Below are 21,426 nucleotides of genomic sequence, written 5' to 3' on the forward strand. Positions count from 1 at the left end.
GAAAACACGTTTGTCTCTAATTCCTGCGAGGGTAATATTGTGTCTTTTTCCATTATTTTTAAGTTGGTTTCTGAAATACTGCTCTTTGGAGTATTGGTGCTATTACTATCCACATGGAGAATGGAATCTTAAGTTGTCTTTGCTTATACTTTTTAACATTTTGAAATTTAGTTCTTGGGATGTAGAACTGGGCAAATCTGCTTCTGGAGAAAGTTTCCTGAGGCATGGATAGTGTTTGTTTCTTGTAAATTATGAAACCTATTTGTTAGCCCATTTGATGGTGATAATCGGTGAGTAAAACTTCCAGTTTCAGTCAGGCAACAAAAACAGCAGCTAGAGAAACAGTTCTTAAGAGGCAGGTTGGCATTTTAAGTTAGAGAACTTAGCCAGAAGGAACATTTGTAAAGAATAGCCAGTATTTCTGCCTATTGTGTGGCCTTGATTCTCAGTTTATCCTCTGATTATTATATCCTTATTTAAATTTATTTGGCTGTAAGTATAGTTTATTAAATTTAGTATACCTCTTTACTCCTAAAAAGAACATAGGTATTCTATGTCATCTCTGGGATTTATTTTACCATAGCCTTTCTTTAGTACTCATAATTTCATATTGGATAGTCTTTGGATGTTTGCTTGCCTGTAGTCTTACCTCACACTGTCCTGTCCCACTCATTGCCTCCAGACTGCTTCTTTACATGTTGCTTTACTAAGTTAGTCCCTTCCACTCAAAAACCTGAAGTTCAGCAAGTTTTGGACCTTTTTTTTTTAATTGCATAGGACTGTGGTGGGAGGTGGGAAGAGTGAGAGGTTTCACCAAAGACAGAGTGGGGAACAAAACAGGAGGTGGATTTATTGAAATATACTGCTAGGGCAAATCGAGGGTCAGGAAAGGTCTGCTGCACCATGGGTGGGTTAGCTCGCTGGCCAGGGATCAAACTCTGGCCCTCAGGCCATAGCCATGATCTCTCAGAGACTTAACCCCTAGGCCACCAAGGTGGCCCCAAGTGTCAGAACTTAATGCTTATATGCTTAATCCTCTGTGTGTTTAGCAGCTTTTGATAATAGAGTCAAGTATTTTAGAGGCTATTTAATCTTTATCCTAATTAGTTGAAACATGGTTTTTTCAAATTGGCTATTAGTTTGTGTTTTAGCTGCTAGTCTTTGATGCAACAAAATCAAGTGGTGGTGTTTGGGGCAATCCACAATTAATCAGAAAAACAATGATAGCATGACAAATTGACTATGTTCTAACATATTAACTAATTCTGTATCACGGGAATATGATAAAGGGGACAGACAATGTGTGTCTAGGAGAGAGAGAATGTGAATGTACTAAAGGAATAGACATTACTGGGTAGGGTTCAAGATGCGCTTGAGGTGAAAAATGTGAAACCACATACTGTCATTGTGTCTCTTAGTCTAACCATATTAAAATCGAACACATACAGGCTAGAGTAAACAGATAAAGCAAGAGAGATGGGAAATGTAGGTTTACTCAAGATTGATTATAATGATTGATTGGAATTTAGTGTGGCTAAAGAAGGACAAGAAATGAGAGAGTGTTGTAAAGGTGATAGAATCAATGGAGTTAAGGTCCTGGTGAGACTGAAGGATTGTGGAGTTGGGGTATTAGGGGGAATGAATTTGAAAGATGTGAGGGAATAATCAAAGAATTGTATGAAACTGAGAATTGAGAGGGCTTGATAGTTAATATATTTCTGGAAATGAGTTCTTGAGTTATGGGGAAAGGACAAAGAGGACTTTGAGTAACCAGGAGACCAAGGACAGGAGGGCTTCTTACTTGTGAGTAGTATTTTTGTTGTTAGTATAGTCATTGATTCTTTTAATAAGAAAATATTCTGGGCCTCCCTGGTGGCGCAAGGGGTTAAGCACCGCACTATGAAGCAATCCACAGCCTCTGCAGGTTTGATCCCCGGCCAGCCAGGGAGAAACCGAATGGCAAGGCAGACCTCTTCTGTCTCACCCACTGCTCCCCTCAGCAGTGTATTTCGGTCAATCTATCTGTTCTGTTCCCCGCTCTGTCTCTGGTGGATCATCACACACACACACACACACACACACACACACACACACACACACACACACACACACACACACACACACCCGCCCCCGCATCTCTGGTCTGTGCCCCAGCTCTTGTATGCATAAATGAATAAATCTAAGAAAAGAAAAGAAAATATGCCTCTGAATTTAGGCAGAAGTACTTAAATGGTATACTTTCTACTTAACAGTATAGAATACCCCCAGTTGAAACAAAGATTTAAAGGATGTATATTCAGTCCTATCTCAAGAGTAAACTTCTCAGATGTTGCCATTATCTGGATTAGGTATCCTTAATCTGGGACCCATGGATGGACTCTGAAATCGTGTATAATTTTTTTTTTTTTTTAAAGATTTATTTATTTATTTATACAAGCACTGGGTACAGTCAGAAGCGTGGAAGGGTGAGAGAATTCACCAGAGCCAGAGCGGGGAGCAGAGCAGGCAGAAGGACCGAAGTACACTGCTGAGGGGAGCAGCGGGCGGCAGGAGAGGTCTGCGCGCCATGTGGGACCCTCCTCTGGTGGCCGGGGAGCAGCCGGGGATCGAACCGGCGCCGCAGAGGGCGCGGGCAGCTTCGCAACCCAGCCCTCAACCGGGGAGACCCTGAAATCGTGTATAATTTTTTTTAAAGATTTATTTTTATTTCTGCATAGAAGAACTGGGGTATAGGCCAGAGGTATGGGGTGAAGAGGCTTCACCATAGACTAACAGGGGAACAGAACAGGCAGACTGACTGAAATATATTGCTGAGGGAAGCAGCAGGTGAAACAGGAAAGGTCTGCTGCACCATGTGGTTTAGCTCCCTGGCCGGGAATCAAACTTATGTCATAGTGACTGCTGATAGCTTGATGGTGCTGGGACTTAACGCCTTGTGCCGCCAGGGAGACCCCATGTGTATAATATTTGTATGCGTGCAAAAGGATTTCTGGGGAAGTGTTCATGGATTTTATTAAAGTATTTAAGAACTGCTGATCTATATATAGACAAAAAGTAATTGCATAGGAAAGATATATAATGTTTGAGTATAGATTTTAAAATCTGAATATCAAGAGAATTTTGTGTTCTATAGCTTAAGACATAGCTAACATTCCTGATTTTCATTTGTTTCAGGGAAATGAAAACAAATTAATATGTAACTTTATCTGAATAGCTGGGGGAAGAGGTCTTAGGATGCTTAAATATTGCTTCATTAAATTAATTTTTTAAAATTGCTCCTGTTCTTAAATTTTAGTACATGACCCTCAACCCTTCTACTAAGAGGAAGAATGCTGCTTCCCCAGACAGGAAGCCCTCAAAGAAATCCAAGACAGACAACTCTTTGAGTTCACCACTAAATCCTAAACTATGGTGTCATGTACACTTGAAGAAATCTTTGAATGGCTCGCCACTCAAAGTAAAGAACTCAAAGAATTCCAAATCTCCAGAACAGCATCTGGAGGAAGTGATGAAGATGATGTCACCTAACAAACTACATGCTAACTTTCACATTCCTAAGAAAGGCCCAGGTGCCAAGAAACCAGGGAAGCACAGTGACAAACCTTTGAAAGCAAAGGGCAGGAGCAAAGGCATCCTGAATGGACAGAAATCCACAGGGAATTCTAAATCTCCCAAAAAGGGGTTGAAGACACCTAAAACCAAAATGAAACAGATGACTTTGTTGGATATGGCCAAAGGCACTCAGAAGATGAACCGAGCCCCACGGAATTCGGGGGGTACACCTAGGTCCTCTAGTAAACCTCACAAACATCTGCCTCCTGCTGCCCTACACCTTATTGCCTACTACAAAGAAAACAAAGACAGGGAGGACAAGAAGAGTGCCCTGTCCTGTGTTATCTCCAAAACTGCTCGTCTTCTTTCTAGTGAGGATAGAGCTCGTCTCCCAGAAGAATTGCGTAGTATTGTTCAAAAACGCTTTGAACTTCTTGAGCACAAAAAGAGGTGGGCCTCTATGTCTGAGGAGCAACGCAAAGAATATTTGAAAAAGAAGCGAGAGGAGCTGAAAGAAAAGTTGAAGGAGAAGGCCAAGGAACGAAGAGAGAAAGAAATGCTTGAGAAACTAGAAAAACAGAAGCGATATGAGGACCAAGAGTTAGCTGGCAAAAATCTTCCAGCATTTAGATTAGTGGATACCCCCGAAGGACTGCCTAACACACTCTTTGGGGATGTGGCCATGGTAGTTGAGTTTTTGAGCTGTTATTCTGGGCTACTCTTACCAGATGCTCAGTATCCTATTACTGCTGTGTCCCTTATGGAAGCCTTGAGCGCAGAAAAGGGTGGCTTTTTATACCTGAATAGAGTGTTGGTCATCCTCTTACAGACCTTATTACAAGATGAAATAGCAGAAGACTATGGTGAATTGGGAATGAAGCTGTCGGAAATTCCTCTAACTCTGCATTCTGTTTCAGAGTTGGTGCGACTCTGTTTGCGCAAATCTGATGTTCAGGAGGAAAGTGAGGCCTCAGACACAGAGGACAATAAAGATTCAGCATCATTTGAGGACAATGAGGTACAAGATGAGTTCTTAGAAAAACTGGAGACTTCTGAATTTTTTGAACTAACCTCAGAAGAAAAGCTACAGATCTTGACAGCACTCTGTCACCGGATTCTCATGACATACTCGGTGCAAGACCATATGGAAACCAGACAGCAGATGTCTGCAGAGTTGTGGAAGGAACGACTTGCTGTATTGAAGGAAGAAAATGATAAGAAGAGAGCAGAGAAACAGAAAAGGAAGGAAATGGAAGCCAGAAATAAAGAAAATGGAAAAGAGGAGAATGGGTTAGGCAAATCTGATAGAAAAAAAGAAATTGTGAAGTTTGAGCCCCAAGTAGATATGGAAGCAGAAGATATGATTAGTGCTGTAAAGAGCAGACGGCTGCTTGCCATTCAGGCTAAGAAGGAGCGAGAAATCCAGGAGAGAGAAATGAAAGGTAAACTCTCTTGTTGAGAGAAATGTAAAAGTTGTTTAGAAGATAGTGAAGGGATAGAAATTAGTAGTAAAGTCTTATATTTGTCATAACTTTTAATTATTTCTGTATATAATAGTGAGGTATGGAATACTCTAGCAGGGTTGTTTAGCCTGGTATTCTTCAGTCAGTGATAGTGTAACTATTAATGTGATGTTGGCATCCTTTCTAGGTGAAGTAAAGGACCAAATTTACAAATACACATAATAGAAGTAACTTTTGATTTGGAAATTGCTGACCTGGATTTAAATCCTATCTCTAATTTTAGCTGTATTCCTTTGGGCAAGTTGCTCATCCATGCCTCAATTTCTTTTTTTTTTTAAGATTTATTTATTTATATAAGCACTGGGTACAGTCAGAAGTGCGGGAGGGTGAGAGAATTTACCAGAGAGGGGAGCAGAGCAGGCAGAAGGACCGAAGTACACTGCTGAGGGCAGCAGCGGGCGTCAGGAGAGGTCTACGTGCCATGCGGGATCCTCCTCCAGTGGCCGGGGAGCAGCCAGGGATCAAACCGGCACCTCAGAGGCCGCGAGCAGCTTCGCAATCCAGCACTCAACCGCTGCACCACCAGGGAGGCCCATGCCTCAGTTTCTTTTATGCTTTTTAAGATTATTCTAACAATTCAATGACAAGGTATTTGAAGCCCTCATAGTTGCCTACTCAGATAATAATCTAAGAACATAAAAATTGGGGGCTTTGATGGCACTATCAAATCTGACCTTTTTAAATAGCTTTATTAAGAAGTAGTTGACATACAATTCATCTGTTTATAGTATACAAAAATTCAGTATTTTTTGACATATTCATAGATAAGTATAATCTTCACTGCAGTCAATTTTAGGACATTTCTTTACCTTAAAAAGAAACCCTGTACCCTTTAGTTGTCATCAGCCCATTCTTCCCAATCCTAAACAGTCTTTATAGATTTGCCTATTATAACTTACTATATAAATGGAATTGTATAATAAAAATGGGGTCTTTTGTGACTGTCTTCACTTAGAATGTTTTCAAGGTTCCTCCATGTCATAACATTTCAGTACTTCATCACTTTTTATGTATGACTGAATAATATTCCATTGTTTTATATATATATATATATAACATATATATAAAAAACATTTTGTTTATCCATTCATCAATTGATGGACATTTTGGCCCTTATAATGCTGCTTAAACATTGTTGTACATGCTTGTGTGTAGATGTATGTTTTCCTTTCTTGAATATGTATCTAGAAATGGAATTCTGAGTCATATAGTAACTATATTTAACCATTTGAGGAACTGCTAGATTGTTCAAAGTGGCTGCAGGGTTTTCCATTCCTGCCAACAATGTATGAAGGTTTGGATTCCTCCACTTCCTTGCATCCTCACCAGTACTTGTTACTGTATGACACTTTAATTTGGGCCATCCTCCTAGTGCTTGTAAATTGATATCTCATTGTGGCTTCAAATTTTTTGGTAGTTTTGGGGGTTTTTTGTATGTGTGTTTTTTTGTTTTTTTTTTTTTAATAGAGGCATGTTTTTATTTTATTTTTTTTATTTGTTTGTTTGTTTGTTTATACATGCACTGGGTACAGTCAGAAGCGCGGGAGGGTGAGAGAATTCACCAGAGCCAGAGCGGGGAGCAGAACAGGTAGACTGACGAAGTACACTGCTGAGGGGAGCAGCGGGCGGCAGGAGAGGTCTGCGTGCCATGCAGGACCCTCCTCCAGTGGCCGGGGAGCAGCCGGGGATCGAACCGGCGCCGCAGAGGCCGCGGGCAGCTTCGCAACCCAGTGCTCAACCGCTGCGCCACCGGGGAGGCCCTGTATGTGTGTTTTTTATTGAGGTAACATGGGTTTACAGCATCGTACATGAACTAGAGGTATAGATTCACACCCTTTTAGGTGTGTGTTACCCTACTGTACCCACCACCAAGATATCCATAATCCTCCATCATGGAGGAGGTCCATTGGACCCCTCTACTCTTTCTTCCCTGCCACCACCCTCACCCCTTAATTTTACAGACTGGTAGCCTTAATTTTACAGTCAGATTTCAAGTTTTTTTTGGTTTAGTTTTATTTTGTCCTTTGTTTTGTGTCTTTATATCTTACGTGAGTGAAATCATCCGTTTTTCTATCAGACTTTTTGCACTTAGCATAATGCCCTCTGGTTCCATCCATGTAGTCAGAAATGTTCCTGATTTTGAGTAGTTTTTTTTTTTTTATAGCTGAGTAGTATTCCATTTTATATATATACCATATCATCTTAATTCATTTTATCTGTCAGGCACTTGTGGTATTTCAGTACCTTGGCTGTTGTAAATAGTGCTGCAATGAACACAAGTGCGTATAACCTTTATTTTTTATTTTATTTTTTTAATTATTATTATTATTTTTTTTAAGACTTTTTTTAAAGATTTATTTTTATTTATTTATACAAGCACTGGGTACAGTCAGAACCACGGGAGGGTGAGAGAATTCACCAGAGCCAGAGCGGGGAGCAGAGCAGGCAGAAGGACCGAAGTACACTGCTGAGGGGAGCAGCGGGCAGCAGGAGAGGTCTGCGTGCCATGTGGGACCCTCCTCCAGTGGCCGGGGAGCAGCCGGGGATCGAACCGGCACTGCAAAGGCTGCGGGCAGCCTCGCAACCCAGCGCTCAACCGCTGCGCCACCAGGGAGGCCCTTTAATTATTATTTTTTTTAAGATTTATTTATTTATCTGTATAAGCACTGGGTACAGTCAGAAGCACGGGAGGGTGAGAGAATTCACCGAGCCAGAGCGGGAAGCAGAGCAGGCAGAAGGACTGAAGCACACTGCTGAGGAGAGCTGCGGGCGCAGCAGGAGAGGTCTGTGCGCCATGTGGGACCCTCGCCTGTGGCTGGGGATGGAACCGACGCTGCAGAGGCTGCGGGCAGCTTCGCAGCCCAGCGCTCAATCACTGTGCCACCTGGGAGGCCCTCGCTCCTTTTTTTTAAAAAAGATTTTATTTATTTATAGAAGAACCGGGGTACAGGCCAGAGGCGCGGGAGGGTGAGAGAATTCACCTGAGAGAGAGCAGGGAGCAGAACAGGCAGACGGACCGAAGACACTGCTGAGGGGAGCAGCAGGTGAGAAAGGAGAGGTCTGCCGCGCTATGTGGGAATCTGGAGCTGTGATCAACCTGCAGCTCAACCCGCAGCACCACTGGGGAGGCCCTCTCCCTCCTTCCTAACCTCAGAGCTATCATGGTATTTGGTGTCCACTGACTTTTGAAAATAATTTTACATTATTGGATTACCTGCTTTGTAAATGTCCAATATTTTTATTGTTTTGACTTGCTTTACCCAATTCTGTCTAACTCCCTCCATTTTGTTGCACATGGCTGCATTACATCCCTTCTTGTGACCGAATAGTACTCCATAGTGTGAGTATACCGTATCTTCCTGATCCAGTTGTCCAATTGATGGACATTTATTGCCAGTACTTGGTTTCTGTCTTTTTTTTTTTTTAAATAATGGGCCACTCGATGTGAGGTGGTAGCTCGTGGTTTTGGTTTGCATTTCCTTGATGGTAAGTTATGATAAGTATTTTTTCATGTGCCTTTTGGCTGTCTTCCTATATATCTCCCCGAAAAAGTATCTGTTTAACTGCTCTGCCCATTTTTGATTGGGTTATTTGTTTTCTTGTTGAGTTGTATGAATTCTCTGTAGACCTTGGCTATTAGCCCTTCATTGGATGTGTGAAGTGCAAATATTATCTCCCGTTTGGGTAGGGGTGTCTTTTTGTTTTAATGATTAGTTAATTTTGCTGTACAGATGTTTGTTGTATATTTGTTTATTTTTGCTGTTACCCATGCCATTGTAGTTGGGTCTCCAAAAACATCACTGTGAAACCTCTCATTGTGGTTTTGACATTCATTTCTTTGATGACTAATGATGTGGAGCATCTTTTCATGTGCCAGTTGGTCATATGTATGTCATTGTTGTAGAATGTTAATTTAGATCCTTTGTCAACTTTCAAATTGGGGTTTTTTTCCTTGTATTTTAAAAAATATTCATTTATTTGTGCATAGAAGAATTGGGGTGTAGGCCAGAAATGTGGGGTGAGAGGATTCAACAGAGACAGTATGGGGAGCAGAACAGGGAGCTCTATTGAAATGCACTGCTAAGGGGAGCAGCAGGCAAGACAGCAGGCAAGGAGAGGTCTGCTGTGCCATATGTGGGTGCTCCCTTGCCAGGGATTGAACTCCTGAACTCCTGTAGGGGTGGTAACTCTGAGACTTAACCCCTAGACCACCAGGGAGGCCCCTCAATTTTTTTTTAAATTATTGAATCATAAGTATTCTTTATATATTATGATACAAATCCCTTATCACATATGTAATCCAGAAATATTTTTTTCCATTTTGTGTATTGTCTTTTCATTTTGATAGTGTTCATGGACTTGGAAATTTAAACTTTTTTGATGAAACCTAATTTTTATATATATATTTTTGGGAGGGGGGTGGTGTTGCTCTTGATTTTGGTGTCATATTTAGAAACCTGTGAGCACATCTAGGGTCATGAAGATTTACCTCTGTGTGTCTTCTGAAACTCTGGTAGTTTTAACTTTTACATTAAGGCCTTTGGTTTATTTTGATTTAATTTTTGTATTTATACATAGGTACATATATAGATAATCTCATGAAATGATGTAAGTGAGGGTCTGGCTACATTCTTTTGCATGCTGTATCCCACTGTCATTTGTTATAAAGACTATTCTTTCTCCATTGAATGATCTTGGTGCCCTCCTTGAAAGTTATTTGACATAGACAACATTGATTTATTTCTTCTCAACTCTCAATTTCTATTCCATTGATTGTATCTCCTAACGACAATACCACAGTGTCTTATGTTACTGTAAGGGATAAATTTTAAATTGGGGAAGAGTGAACCCCCTAACTTGTTCTTTTCTGGATTGTTTTGACTCTTGGGATCCTTTTGAGGTTTCACAGTAATTTTAGAATCTGTTTAATTTCTTCAAAGAAATCAGCTGGAAGTCTGATAAGGGACTGTGTTAAACCTATAGAGCAACAAGATGTGCATATATACACAATGGAATACTATTTTGCAATCAAATAAGATAAACTCTGGCCATTTGTGGCAACATGGATGGAGATGGGAGGAATTATGCTCAGTGAAATAAGGCAGAAGGAAAAAGAAAAATATCGATTGGTTTCACTTATAGCAGGAATATAGGGGAATCAAATAAGGGATCAGAAAAATAACAATAATAAAAAAATAACAAAATTTACAAACAACTGTAAATCAGAGACATTCTGCAGGGGAGGGGGAGGGGGAGGGAGAGGGACTATGGTGATGTGCACAGGTGAATTAATTAGTGGTGGGGATTTTATGGGGACTACACCTGACAGGAGAAAGCAAACATTGTACAAAAATGAACAGTGATGTAAAATATATATAAATTAATAAAAAACCCTTATAGCTCAATTTTGAGATTCTTGCCATCTTAATATTTTGTCTGATCCATGAACACAAGATATTTTCAATTTATTTGGATTTTTAATATGTTTCAATAATTTTTTTTAGAGTAAAAATTTGGTACTTTGTTAAATTTATTCCTAATTAATTCTTAGCACCCAAGAATTCTTCTTTGCCATCCTTCATTCATGTTTTTATCTCGCTTCTTGCATTGTGAAGACCCTGGCACCAGTCAGTACATTTGTTTAATTCATCAATCTTAGTAAAATATTAGTTTCAGGGTTGCTATTAGTTGCAAAAGAATCTTCCTAGTAAATTAAGTTTGTGTTTCCCCTGCAGTTTTTGTTTTTCCTTTAAGACTAAATTGTATTGATTACTGTTAAAGTGTCTAGCCACATGAAACTTTTTAGCTTATGAAATGAAAATGGGTAAATACCATTTATTTGCAGAAGTGGAGACTAAAGAGAGATGGGCAGATACCTAGAAATAAATTGTCTTAAATTTTGTATGAGAGATTTTAGGTTAAGTTAGACAATTTTTTTACTTGAGAAGTTCTTTCATTAGAAAATATACAAAATTTCTTTTTAAAGTAGATTTTTGTTTATACTCCTTAAGGCCACCGAAATGTTTTTACATATATATCTTGTGTGTATGTGTGTATATGTGCTTTTAATTTTAAATACCTATACAGAAAGTCTAATTGTATTTGAAATAATAATCTAACTGTATATATAACTTCAGCTATATTTTACATAATGTATAATAATTTGTTAAATTTTTTGAAGTGTTCCTCTGTGTTAGGATTAATCTTTAACATAGGAAAAAGGAAAAGCACGTGATGCTCTGTTATTTATATGGGGAATTAAAGGAAAAAAAATATTATTTTGCCCAGTCCAGTATTTGATTAGAGTTCAGGTCTTTTGCTATTTATTTAGTTTAGTGCTATAAGCTCTGAAATTAAACCTGGTGTACTTTTTTTTTTTTTTTAAAGATTTATTTAGGGCCTCCCTGGTGGCACAGGGGTTAAAGACAGCGCTATCAAGCTACTGCCAGCCACTGCAGCACTATGGAGTTCGATCCATGGCCAGCCAGGGAAGTGACCCACGTGGCGCAGCAGACCTCTCCTGTCTCACCTGCTGCTCCCCTCAGCCATGTATTTCAATAGATCTGCCTGTTCTGCTCCCCACTCTGTCCCTGGTGAATCCTCTCACCCTCCTCCCCCACCTCTGGCCTGTACCCCACTTCTTGTATGCATAAATAAATCTTTAAAAAAAATAAAGATTGATTTATGCATACAAGAGCTGGGGTGTAGGCCAGAGGTGCGGGGGCACGGAAGGGGTAAGAGGATTCACCAGAGACAGAGTAGGGAGCAGAACAGTGGATTGACTGAAATACATTGCTGAGGCGAGCAGCAGGTGAGACAGGAGAGGTCTGCTGCACCATGTGGGTTAGCTCCCTAGCAGGGGATCGAACTCTTGCTTGCAGTAGCTGCTGATTGCTTCATAGTGCTGAGAATTGACCCATTGCACCACCATGGAGGAAACCTGGCCTTTTGATGACTTCCCCCAGATTGTTTTTGTTTGTAGCTGTTTGAGAAAGCTTTTCCTATGTTGTGATTTGACCATTACATTAGTTTCCCCTTATCTGCAATTTTAATCACTGTAGTTTTAGTTACTCATCATTAACCGTGGCCTGAAAATATGTACAATAAGATATTTTGAGATAGTTTGACTTATATTACAGCATATTGTTATAAATGGCCTATTTTGTTGGTGTTATTAGTCTCTTATTGTGCTTAATTTATAAATTAAGCCTTATCGTGTATATGTATGTAAGGGGAAAAACGTACTGTGTATCCCATTTGTACTATAAAAACTGCCAGACATATAACCTGTGATTGAGGGCAGGGATGCAACTATTATATACTTGTTATTGTTTATCTTATTCTGTACTCTGCTGTAAACACTTGCAAACATAGTTTCATTCATACTAGAAAACTGTTTATTAAAGGTAACAAGTACCATGTTGGTTTTAAAAAAGATTTGTCCTGATTTTTTAAGGTAATGTCTTTAGACTGATAAATTTTTCAGGTTCTTACCATATTGTATGTAGATGGAATTATCAGTAAGGTGTCAAGGTTAAAAATTCTGGCATTGTAATTAGCAGTGCTCTGTTACTTACAGTATCAAATTTTGTGATAGTTATGGAAAAACTTAAAAGGCAAAATTACTGTACTTTTGTTGTTGAGGAAAATTTCTGTCTAGATAAATAAATCAATGTGGTGAATCAACAGAAATAGAATAGTATTCAGTATGCAGTAATGGTGACTATCCAAAGTACTTTCCTGCCCTTATTTTTTGTTGTTTTTAACCAAGACTAATAAGCTGATTTACTGTCAAATTCCTTACCACTGAAATGTGTTTCATTTGAAATAGCTATTGTTTTACTCACCTTGATCTTTCTGTGACTGGTCCTGTCAGAAAATGTTTCAGTTAATTTCATTTTAGGGCTATTTTAAGATTAAAATTAATAATTAGTAAGATTAATATTTAAAAATATTAAGTAGGTAAATTTTGGAGAGGAGAGATTTTGCATTGAGTTGATGGCAAAATCAAAGAACATTTGGGAACCTGGTAGAAATTGCTGCCTTATATGTCATTTCTAAAAGCAGATTAGAATTAGGAGGAAACTGCATTTCTATAAAATCTACTTTAAACCAGGCATTTTCATTCAATGTCTAATTTAATTTGTAAGAGTGGAATTCACTAGAAAAAAAAATCTAGTTAATTCTTTTTATCTTTACCAGTGAAATTAGAACGTGAAGCAGAAGAAGAACGAATACGAAAGCACAAAGCAGCTGCTGAGAAGGCTTTCCAGGAAGGAATTGCCAAGGCAAAACTAGTCATGCGAAGAACCCCTATTGGTACAGATCGAAACCATAATAGGTAAATTATTAAGCTTAATTTCTGCCATTGTAGGGCCATTATATTGCTACTAGTTACGAAATTGTCTAAAGTACTTAAAGATAGATAAACATCCCTATTTGTGGATCTTAGAACCTAAATTGCTTGTTACCCTTGATCGAATATTTACTGTGCCAAATCCTAGGATTACAAATTTAAAGAAGACCTGATCCTGTTTTTGAAGATAGTCCAAATATAAAGCTTAAATTATGGTAATAAAGGTCTTTAAAAATTATATTTTAAATAGATACAATGTATGAAACCTAAAGTAGAGAAGTATTAAAAGTTACAAAAATTATAGCTATTAAATAAGTTTTTTTTTTTTTTTAAAGATTGATTTATTTATTTATGCAAGTACTGAGTACAGTCAGAAGCGCGGGAGGGTGAGAGAATTCACCAGAGCCAGAGTGGGGAACAGAACAGGCAGACTGACAAAATACACTGCTGAGGGGAGCAGTGAGTGCGGCAGGAGAGGTCTGTCGCGCCATGTGGGGCCCTTGTGGGTGGCCAGGGATCAAACCAGCGCTGCAGAGGCTGCAGGCAGCTTTGCAGCCCAGCGCTCACCTGCTGCACCACCTCGGGAGGCCCGAAATAAGTTTTAAATTTAAAAAATTTGTACTTTTTGCTTTATAATTTATGTTTGAATGCTATAATCATCTTCTTCAACAGTAAAGTCATCCTGCATTCGTGAGCTATCATTTTATTAACACGTGGTTGTGATTTATAGATACTGGCTCTTCTCAGACGAAGTTCCAGGATTGTTCATTGAAAAAGGCTGGGTACATGACAGCATTGATTACCGATTCAGCCATCACCGCAAAGACCATGCAGATTCTCCTGATGAGGACTACTGTCCCCGTAGTATGTATATCTATTATTTATTTTATACTACTCAAGAGGGGTCAATATTTAGGACTGTCATTATTCTGTCACCTTTTCCATTTACAAAGTGTCTTTATGTTTTATTAGGTAGATATATTTGAGTGGAGTGGGAGGATGTGAAATACATAAAAAGAAGGAAGGAAACTAATATTTGATTACCAACTTTGCTCTAGGCCTAGTGTATAAAGAGCTTGAATATTAGACTGTTTGGATCTTAAATTTTATGCAAGTTGTTTTCAAGCTTTTGTGCTCTAGAAATGTCAGGATGTCAGGGGCTAAATTGAAGTAAAACTCATCCTTTTACACTTTTAAAATGTATTGATATTTCTGCAGTATTTCTTATGTGCTGACCAATTTTTCATCTGTGATACAAGACAGTTGAGGTCTTGGATGATTCTGGTGAGGAGGAACATAGCAAATACCTAGCTAAAAATAAGTGAGACAGTCTCCTTCAACTATATAATTATTCAAGTGTATAGAGAATATCTCAGATAATGTGCTATGAGATGTTTAAGGTAAATTATCACCTATTTGACACATGAATATAATTAATGACCAGTATCTATGATACTGGTTGTTAGATTTGGCGCTGTGTGTTGCTTAGGCTTGAAACTTGGAATCACATGTTTAGTACATTCAACCTAATGTGTACATTTTTCACAGGTAAGAAAGCAAACCTAGGCAAAAATGTAAGCATGAACACAAATGTACCAGAAGTTGCTGTAGAGACTACAACTCCCAAACAAGGACAGAACTTATGGTAATGTGAGCATTCATGTGGTTGCTCATTCTTTTTCCTTTTCATTGTTAAGAAAGTATTTAACCTGGCAATACCAGTGAGTGATTATTTAGCTGAGATTCTTTTTGTGTGACTTCAGTTTCTTAGATATGTAAATTCATTCATTGCTTTAAAAGCAGAGCTTTTTTTTTTTTCTTAATAAGAAAATTCTTGTTTTTTCTAAGGTGTGGGATTTTATTTCCATGCTGCCCCCTCATGTAACTTTTGGTATACTGTGTATTAACTTTGGGAATGGAAGTATTTAGGATTTTTATCTTTATTAAGAAATACAAATTTGTTTACATAGCCATTGCTCTCCCTTTGTGTTGATTCTGCTTTTGTAGGCAGGGAGCTAGGTTTTTTAAAATGATTTTTTTCTACTTTGTGATTGCTTTTACTGCTTTAGTTATGATTATCTTTGGCTTAATGACTTTCATCTTTTATTTTTTGGATATAAGCTTATTCTTTGAAGGTTTAATGGACAAATGTGCTTATTAATGTACTAAAACTCATCTGAATTTTAGTAGGAAACATTGGCTTCGGTGGCCTAGGATAAAGTTAACTTTAGGCTTCATGAAACAGTAAATTATTTGTTCTGCTTGTGAGAGAGTTTGGAATTTTTGCTCTTCTAAATCCCACCATCAAGCCTAGATCCCTTTAGTGTTTGGGGGATTTTTGTTTTTCCTCCCTAGTGATCAGGTCTGTTTTGTCCCTGCAGGTTTTTATGTGATAGTCAGAAAGAACTGGATGAGCTGCTAAATTGCCTTCATCCTCAGGGAATTAGAGAAAGTCAACTCAAAGAGAGACTAGAGAAGAGGTAAGGATTTTCATCTTGTTCCTCACATCTTCTCTTCAACATTAGATATAAGTGTCTTAGATACTTTTGCTTATCTGTAAAGCTATTCAAGTAATTATAAACAATGTAATTTTTGATGTTTTTGTAGCTTGGTGTTTTCTTTGTTTAATGGAAGAAATAAGAGCTTACTTGGGAAAATAGTCTTTCAAGCCATGTATATAGAGGGTAGCACGCCCACCTTCAAGCTGGCAACCTCATTGTAGTTAGGCAGCCTTATAAATACAACTCCACATTAGTTGATGTTCAAAAAAATTTTTTATTATTTATTTATGCATACAAGAGCTGGGGTACAGGCCAGAGATGCGGGGGGCGGTTAGGGGGTGGTGTGAGAGGATTCACCAGAGACAGTGGGAAACAGAACAGGCAGATTGACCAAAGTACACTGCTGAGGGGAGCAGCGAGCAAGATAGGAGAGGTCTGCATCGCCACGTGAGTTGCTCCCTGGCCGGCTGGGGATCGAACTCGTGCTGCAGAGGCTGCGGATTGCTTCATAGTGCGGTGCTTGCCACCAGGTAGGCCCAATGTTCAAAATTTTTTTATGAATATTCAGAGTAGCCAAAACATGAAAACATTCTAAATATCTATCAGCTGATGGGTGGATAAACAAAATGTTGTATATCCACAAATTCAGCCATAAAAAGAAATGCAGGGGCCTCCTTAGTGGCACAGTGGGTAAAGACATAGCACTACGAAGCTATCTGCAACCATTGCAGCACAAGTTTGATCCCCGGCCAGGGAGCTACCCACATGGCACAGCAAACCTCTCCTGACTTGCAGCTGCATATTGTGTAATTCTATTTATGTGAGACAGCCAATGGAATAGGCAAGTCCATAGAGACAAAAAGTAGATTAGTGGTTGCCAGAATATAGAGAAGGGTAGAATTGTGAGTGACTGTTCACAGGTATGGAATTTCTTTCTGTGGTATTGAAATGTTTTGAAATTAGGTAGTTTTAATGTTTCTACAGCATAAAAATCAATGAAAATGTATGCTTTAAAATGGTAAGTTTAATGTTATGTGAATTATATCTCAAAAAAAAAAAAAAAAAGCCACCCAAATCAGAAACTCTTCTTTGCAGATTGCTCGTGTCCTCCTTATAGCCTCTGTTTCTAACAAAGCTAGGGTAAAGTTTCAGTCAAGATCACTTAAATTCTGGCTTCATGTGTTTACAGTTGAATTTGTTTGAAGCGAGAAGGGAAATAAGCTCAGCACATACTCTGCAACTTTGCCAAATTTTTATGAATAATAATAGATATGTTGGTTTTAGTTTGCTGCATGCATACATTAAAATTGTATTCAGAATCCTACTGTTTTGTTTTGTTTAAATATTTATTTATTTATACAAGCACTGGGGTACAGTCAGAAGCGCGGGAGGGTGAGAGAATTCACCAGAGCCAGAGCGGGGAGCAGAACAGGCAGACTGACGAAGAAATACACTGCTTGAGGGGAGCAGCGGAAGAGGCAGGAGAGGTCTATCGCGCCATGTGGGACCCTCGCCGGTGGCCAGGGATCGAACCGGTGCTGCAGAGGCTGCAGGCAGCTTCGCAGGCCAGTGCTCAACCACTGCGCCACTAGGGGAGGCCCTGTTTTTTTTGTTGATTTTTTTTTTTTTTTTATGATTTATTTATGTATATAAGGGCTGGGGTGTAGACCAGAGATTTGGAGGGGGCAAGAGGATTCACCAGAGACAGAGTGGGGAGCAGAAAAGGTGGGTTGACTGAAATACACTGCTGAGGAGGAATAGCAGGTGAGACAGGAGAGGTCTGCTGAGCCATGTGGGCTGTCTCCCTGGCCAGGCATCAAACTCTTGCTGCAGTGGCTGCTGATAGCTTAATAGTGCTAAGACTTAACCTCTTGCGCCACCAGGGAGGCCCCAGAATCCTACTGTCTTTAATACAGATGTGACTAGGCAAAGTAAGGTGAGGGTGGATGTTAGTACACAAAACAGGAAAGGCATACAGTTATATGTTTCTGCAATTTGGTTAAAGTATTTGATAGCCTCGTATGTTGTATTCTTTCATTCTTTAAATGTGAACATATTTAATCTTTCCTTTGAGGGTTAGAGATTGTCAGAATTCAAAACAAAACTTAATACTTTTTTTTTTTTTTTCTGCTTTATTGAACATGGGGCGCAAAACTTATTTTTGAACTTGACTGTTAAGTATTAGGTAGTCTGGGATAATTAAAAATGAGTGTACAAAAAAAAGGCCAGGCCAATTGGAAACAAAGTTTTTATTATATCCATTGAACATTTATAAAATTGGCATCTGCTTAGCCATAAAAACAATCTCAGCAGATTTAAAAAGGTAATGAACTGCAGGATAGAGTCTCTGATTGATGACAGTAAAATTATAAACAAATTCCTTAAAGATGTTCAAAAAGATCTTAACTGGTAGTAAGTTATATTCTAGATAACACTGAGATCAAAGGAGAAAATAAAAGGGAAATGATGTATCTAAAAAGCAGTGAAAGAAAACCAGAGGACAATAATTTTTTTTTTAAAACCCTTATTATTGGGCCTCCCCAGTGGCGCAGCAGTTGAGCTCTGGGTTGCGGGGCTGCACGTAGCCTCTGCAGCGCTGGTTCAATCCCCGGCTGCTCCCCAGCCGCCGGAGGAGGGTCCCACATGGCGCGCAGACCTCTCCTGCCGCCCGCTGCTCCCCTCAGCAGTGTACTTCGGTCCCTCTGCCTGCTCTGCTCCCCGCTCTGGCTCTGGTGAATTCTCTCACCCTCCCGCTCTTCTGACTGTACCCAGTGCTTGTATAAATAAATAAAAATAAGTGAATCTTTTTTAAAAATAAATAAATAAATAAATAACTGATAAAACATACTTTAAAAAAAAAATAAAACCCTTATTATTAAGAAAGAAGAAAGTACTTAGATAACGTTGAGCTTTACTTTTCAGTGAAGGTTATGGCTTACCTAGGGTAGAGATTTTTGTTGCTGGGACTTCAGAGGGTTAATCATTAGTGTGAGAGTGAACTTGAACATCCTTGTGTGGGTTTTCATCTCAGATTCTTACTCTGTGTTGTGAAGAATTCCAGGCAGATAGCTGATTTAAAGTTGTCTCAGGTTGGTAGCAATTCCTGGCAGCTGACATAAGCAAGTGCAATTTCTCACTGGAGGAACACCACTTCAAATCAGGCCTCAAAGAATTCTCGTTGATAAAATTTCATGAAACTCATGGCAAAAATAGTCACAAAATAAACATGGAACCAGATGGTAACATGAATGAGAACTAGGAAAAAGCAGTATTCTTCAGACACTGAATTATCAAATACAGAATGTATTTTTTTTTAAAGACTTGTACACTTTATTTTTATTTATTTATTTTTTAAGATTTATGTATTTGTTTATACAAGCACTGGGTACAGTCAGAAGTGTGGGAGGATGAGAGAATTCACCAGAGCCAGAGCAGGGAGCAGAACAGGCAGACTGATGAAGTACACTGCTGAGGGGAGCAGCAGGCGGCAGGAGAGGTCTGCGCGCCATGTGGGACACTTCCCTGGTGGCCGGGGAGCAGCTGGGGATCGAACCAGCGCTGCAGAGGCTGCGGGCAGCTTCACAACCCAGCGCTCAACCGCTGCGCCACCGGGGAGGCCCAGTATGTTTTGTTTTTTTTTTTAAGATTTATTTATTTATACAAGAACTGGGTTACAGACCAGATGTGCGGGAGGTTGAGAGGATTCACTAGAGATAGAGCAGGGAAATGAACAGGCAGAATGACTGAAATACACTGCCAAGGGGAGCAGTGGCCGAGACAGGAGAGGTCTGCTGAGCCATGTGGGTTGCTCCCTGGCCAGTGGGGGTCCAACCACCACTGCTCAACCGCCTGTGCCACCAGGGAGGCCCCCAGAATATGTGTTTTTTAAGTGAGTCAGTAAGTAAGTTATGTATCTCTTCAGTTTAGAAAGAAGAGAAATTTGAAGATTTATGCAAGAAATACAAAAGAAACAGAACTATTAAACACCAAGAGATGAAATCGTTTAGATCTGTCTTGTAGAAATAAAACATGGCATTCAAATAATTGACATTTATTGAACATTTTCTTTATTCTTCCTTCCCCTTGCCCCAACTTTTCTAGGTACCAAGACATTATTCATTCTATTCATCTGGCCCGGAAGCCAAATTTGGGTCTAAAATCCTGTGATGGCAACCAGGAACTCTTAAACTTTCTCCGTAGTGATCTCATTGAAGTTGCAACAAGGTTACAAAAAGGGGGACTTGGTTATGTGGAGGAAACATCAGATTTTGAAGCTCGGGTGAGAATATTAAAAAATCACCCTCTGAAAGCTGTTACTCATGGAGACACAATTTAAAAGTGATACTGCTTTTTATTTTCTCAGATGACCCTGAAATCTTTTGGGGTGTGTCTTGAAACACATGCAGAATCAAAAATTCATTATATACATAGTTTATTTTTCCTCTGCAGTCTTATGCTGGTATCCAAAAAAATCTAATGACCCAAAACTGTGGTTCTGGAGCCTTAGTTACATAACATTATTTAACATATCTATTCTCATGTGAATAGATGGGAATTCTATTCTCTAAATGTGAACAGAGTTATCCTTCCAGTCAAAGGTTAGATTGTCTGGTAGGAATCAAAACAAAACTTACAATTTTTTCTTTGTTATTTTGTTTTGCTTGGTTTTGAACTTTTAAAAGACTACCAGGTAATACGTAGTCTTTTACTATCTTTATTGAGCATTATTTTTATAACTATGTTTTATAACTGAACTCCATTATTTTTCTTTCTGTATCCTGTTCTGTGACTCTAACCCCAATGTATCTACTCTCTTGATGATTATTTAAGTTGTTTTAAAGTATGAGACATGTTTGTATATCCTGTTTTTGTCCATTCTTTACATCTCATCTGCTCAGTATAATTATGCTTATGTTGGATAACATTTTTTATGTTAATTGGGTACATCCTCTGGCTTGTTTATAGTACTATCATTTACTGCTTTAAAGGGCCTTAAAGACCTACTCTAGATGAAACAATTGAAAAGGATCCATGCCCCACATTAGTTAGGTTTAGGTGTAAAAGCTGGAGAGAAGATTGGAGTATACTATACAGTTACTGTAATTTTTTTTGTTTTTACTAAATTTAAATCAAAGTCCATATAATTCTACGCATGTTGATATTTGTGGGTCTTTTCAACTTATTGATGTGCATTGTAGCTTATGCACTATACTTGTTTGATTTTTATTTTGTCAGCATTTATATATTTTTTTATAAGTTTTTCCCAGTTTATAAAACTTTCCATTTCTTTTAGTCTTTATACCACTTTGGGGGTACATAAAGACCCATGGAATTCATATGAAAAATCTTTTATTGTCAGAATTTTGTGTTTCCTTTTTATTTCCTTTGCTGTTAGATTCAGCAAATTATATATGCATCTTATGTATGCAACTCTTCCTCCCTCCCTCCTTCCCTCCCTCCTTCCCTTCTTTTTTCCTCCCCTCTGATTTTCTTT

At 38.8% G+C, this 21,426-nt stretch overlaps 1 protein-coding gene across 2 annotated transcripts in view; it reads left to right on the plus strand.

Annotated features, from left to right (window-relative positions):
- The window catches only part of BAZ1B (bromodomain adjacent to zinc finger domain 1B), a 71,725-nt gene that overhangs the window by 30,277 nt on the left and 20,022 nt on the right, over positions 1-21,426 (plus strand). For both annotated transcript variants that reach the window (XM_037506834.2, XM_054693619.1), the window contains exons 7-12: positions 3,296-4,994; positions 13,278-13,416; positions 14,162-14,295; positions 14,980-15,076; positions 15,813-15,911; positions 20,034-20,211. In XM_037506834.2, coding sequence (XP_037362731.1) covers positions 3,296-4,994; positions 13,278-13,416; positions 14,162-14,295; positions 14,980-15,076; positions 15,813-15,911; positions 20,034-20,211 — 2,346 coding nt within the window. The remainder of the gene's footprint in view (positions 1-3,295; positions 4,995-13,277; positions 13,417-14,161; positions 14,296-14,979; positions 15,077-15,812; positions 15,912-20,033; positions 20,212-21,426) is intronic.

Source organism: Talpa occidentalis, unplaced genomic scaffold (assembly GCF_014898055.3).
Source record: "Talpa occidentalis isolate TD23 unplaced genomic scaffold, MPIMG_talOcc4v2.1 talOcc4.12, whole genome shotgun sequence".
In the NCBI taxonomy this organism is placed as follows: Eukaryota; Metazoa; Chordata; class Mammalia; order Eulipotyphla; family Talpidae; genus Talpa; species Talpa occidentalis.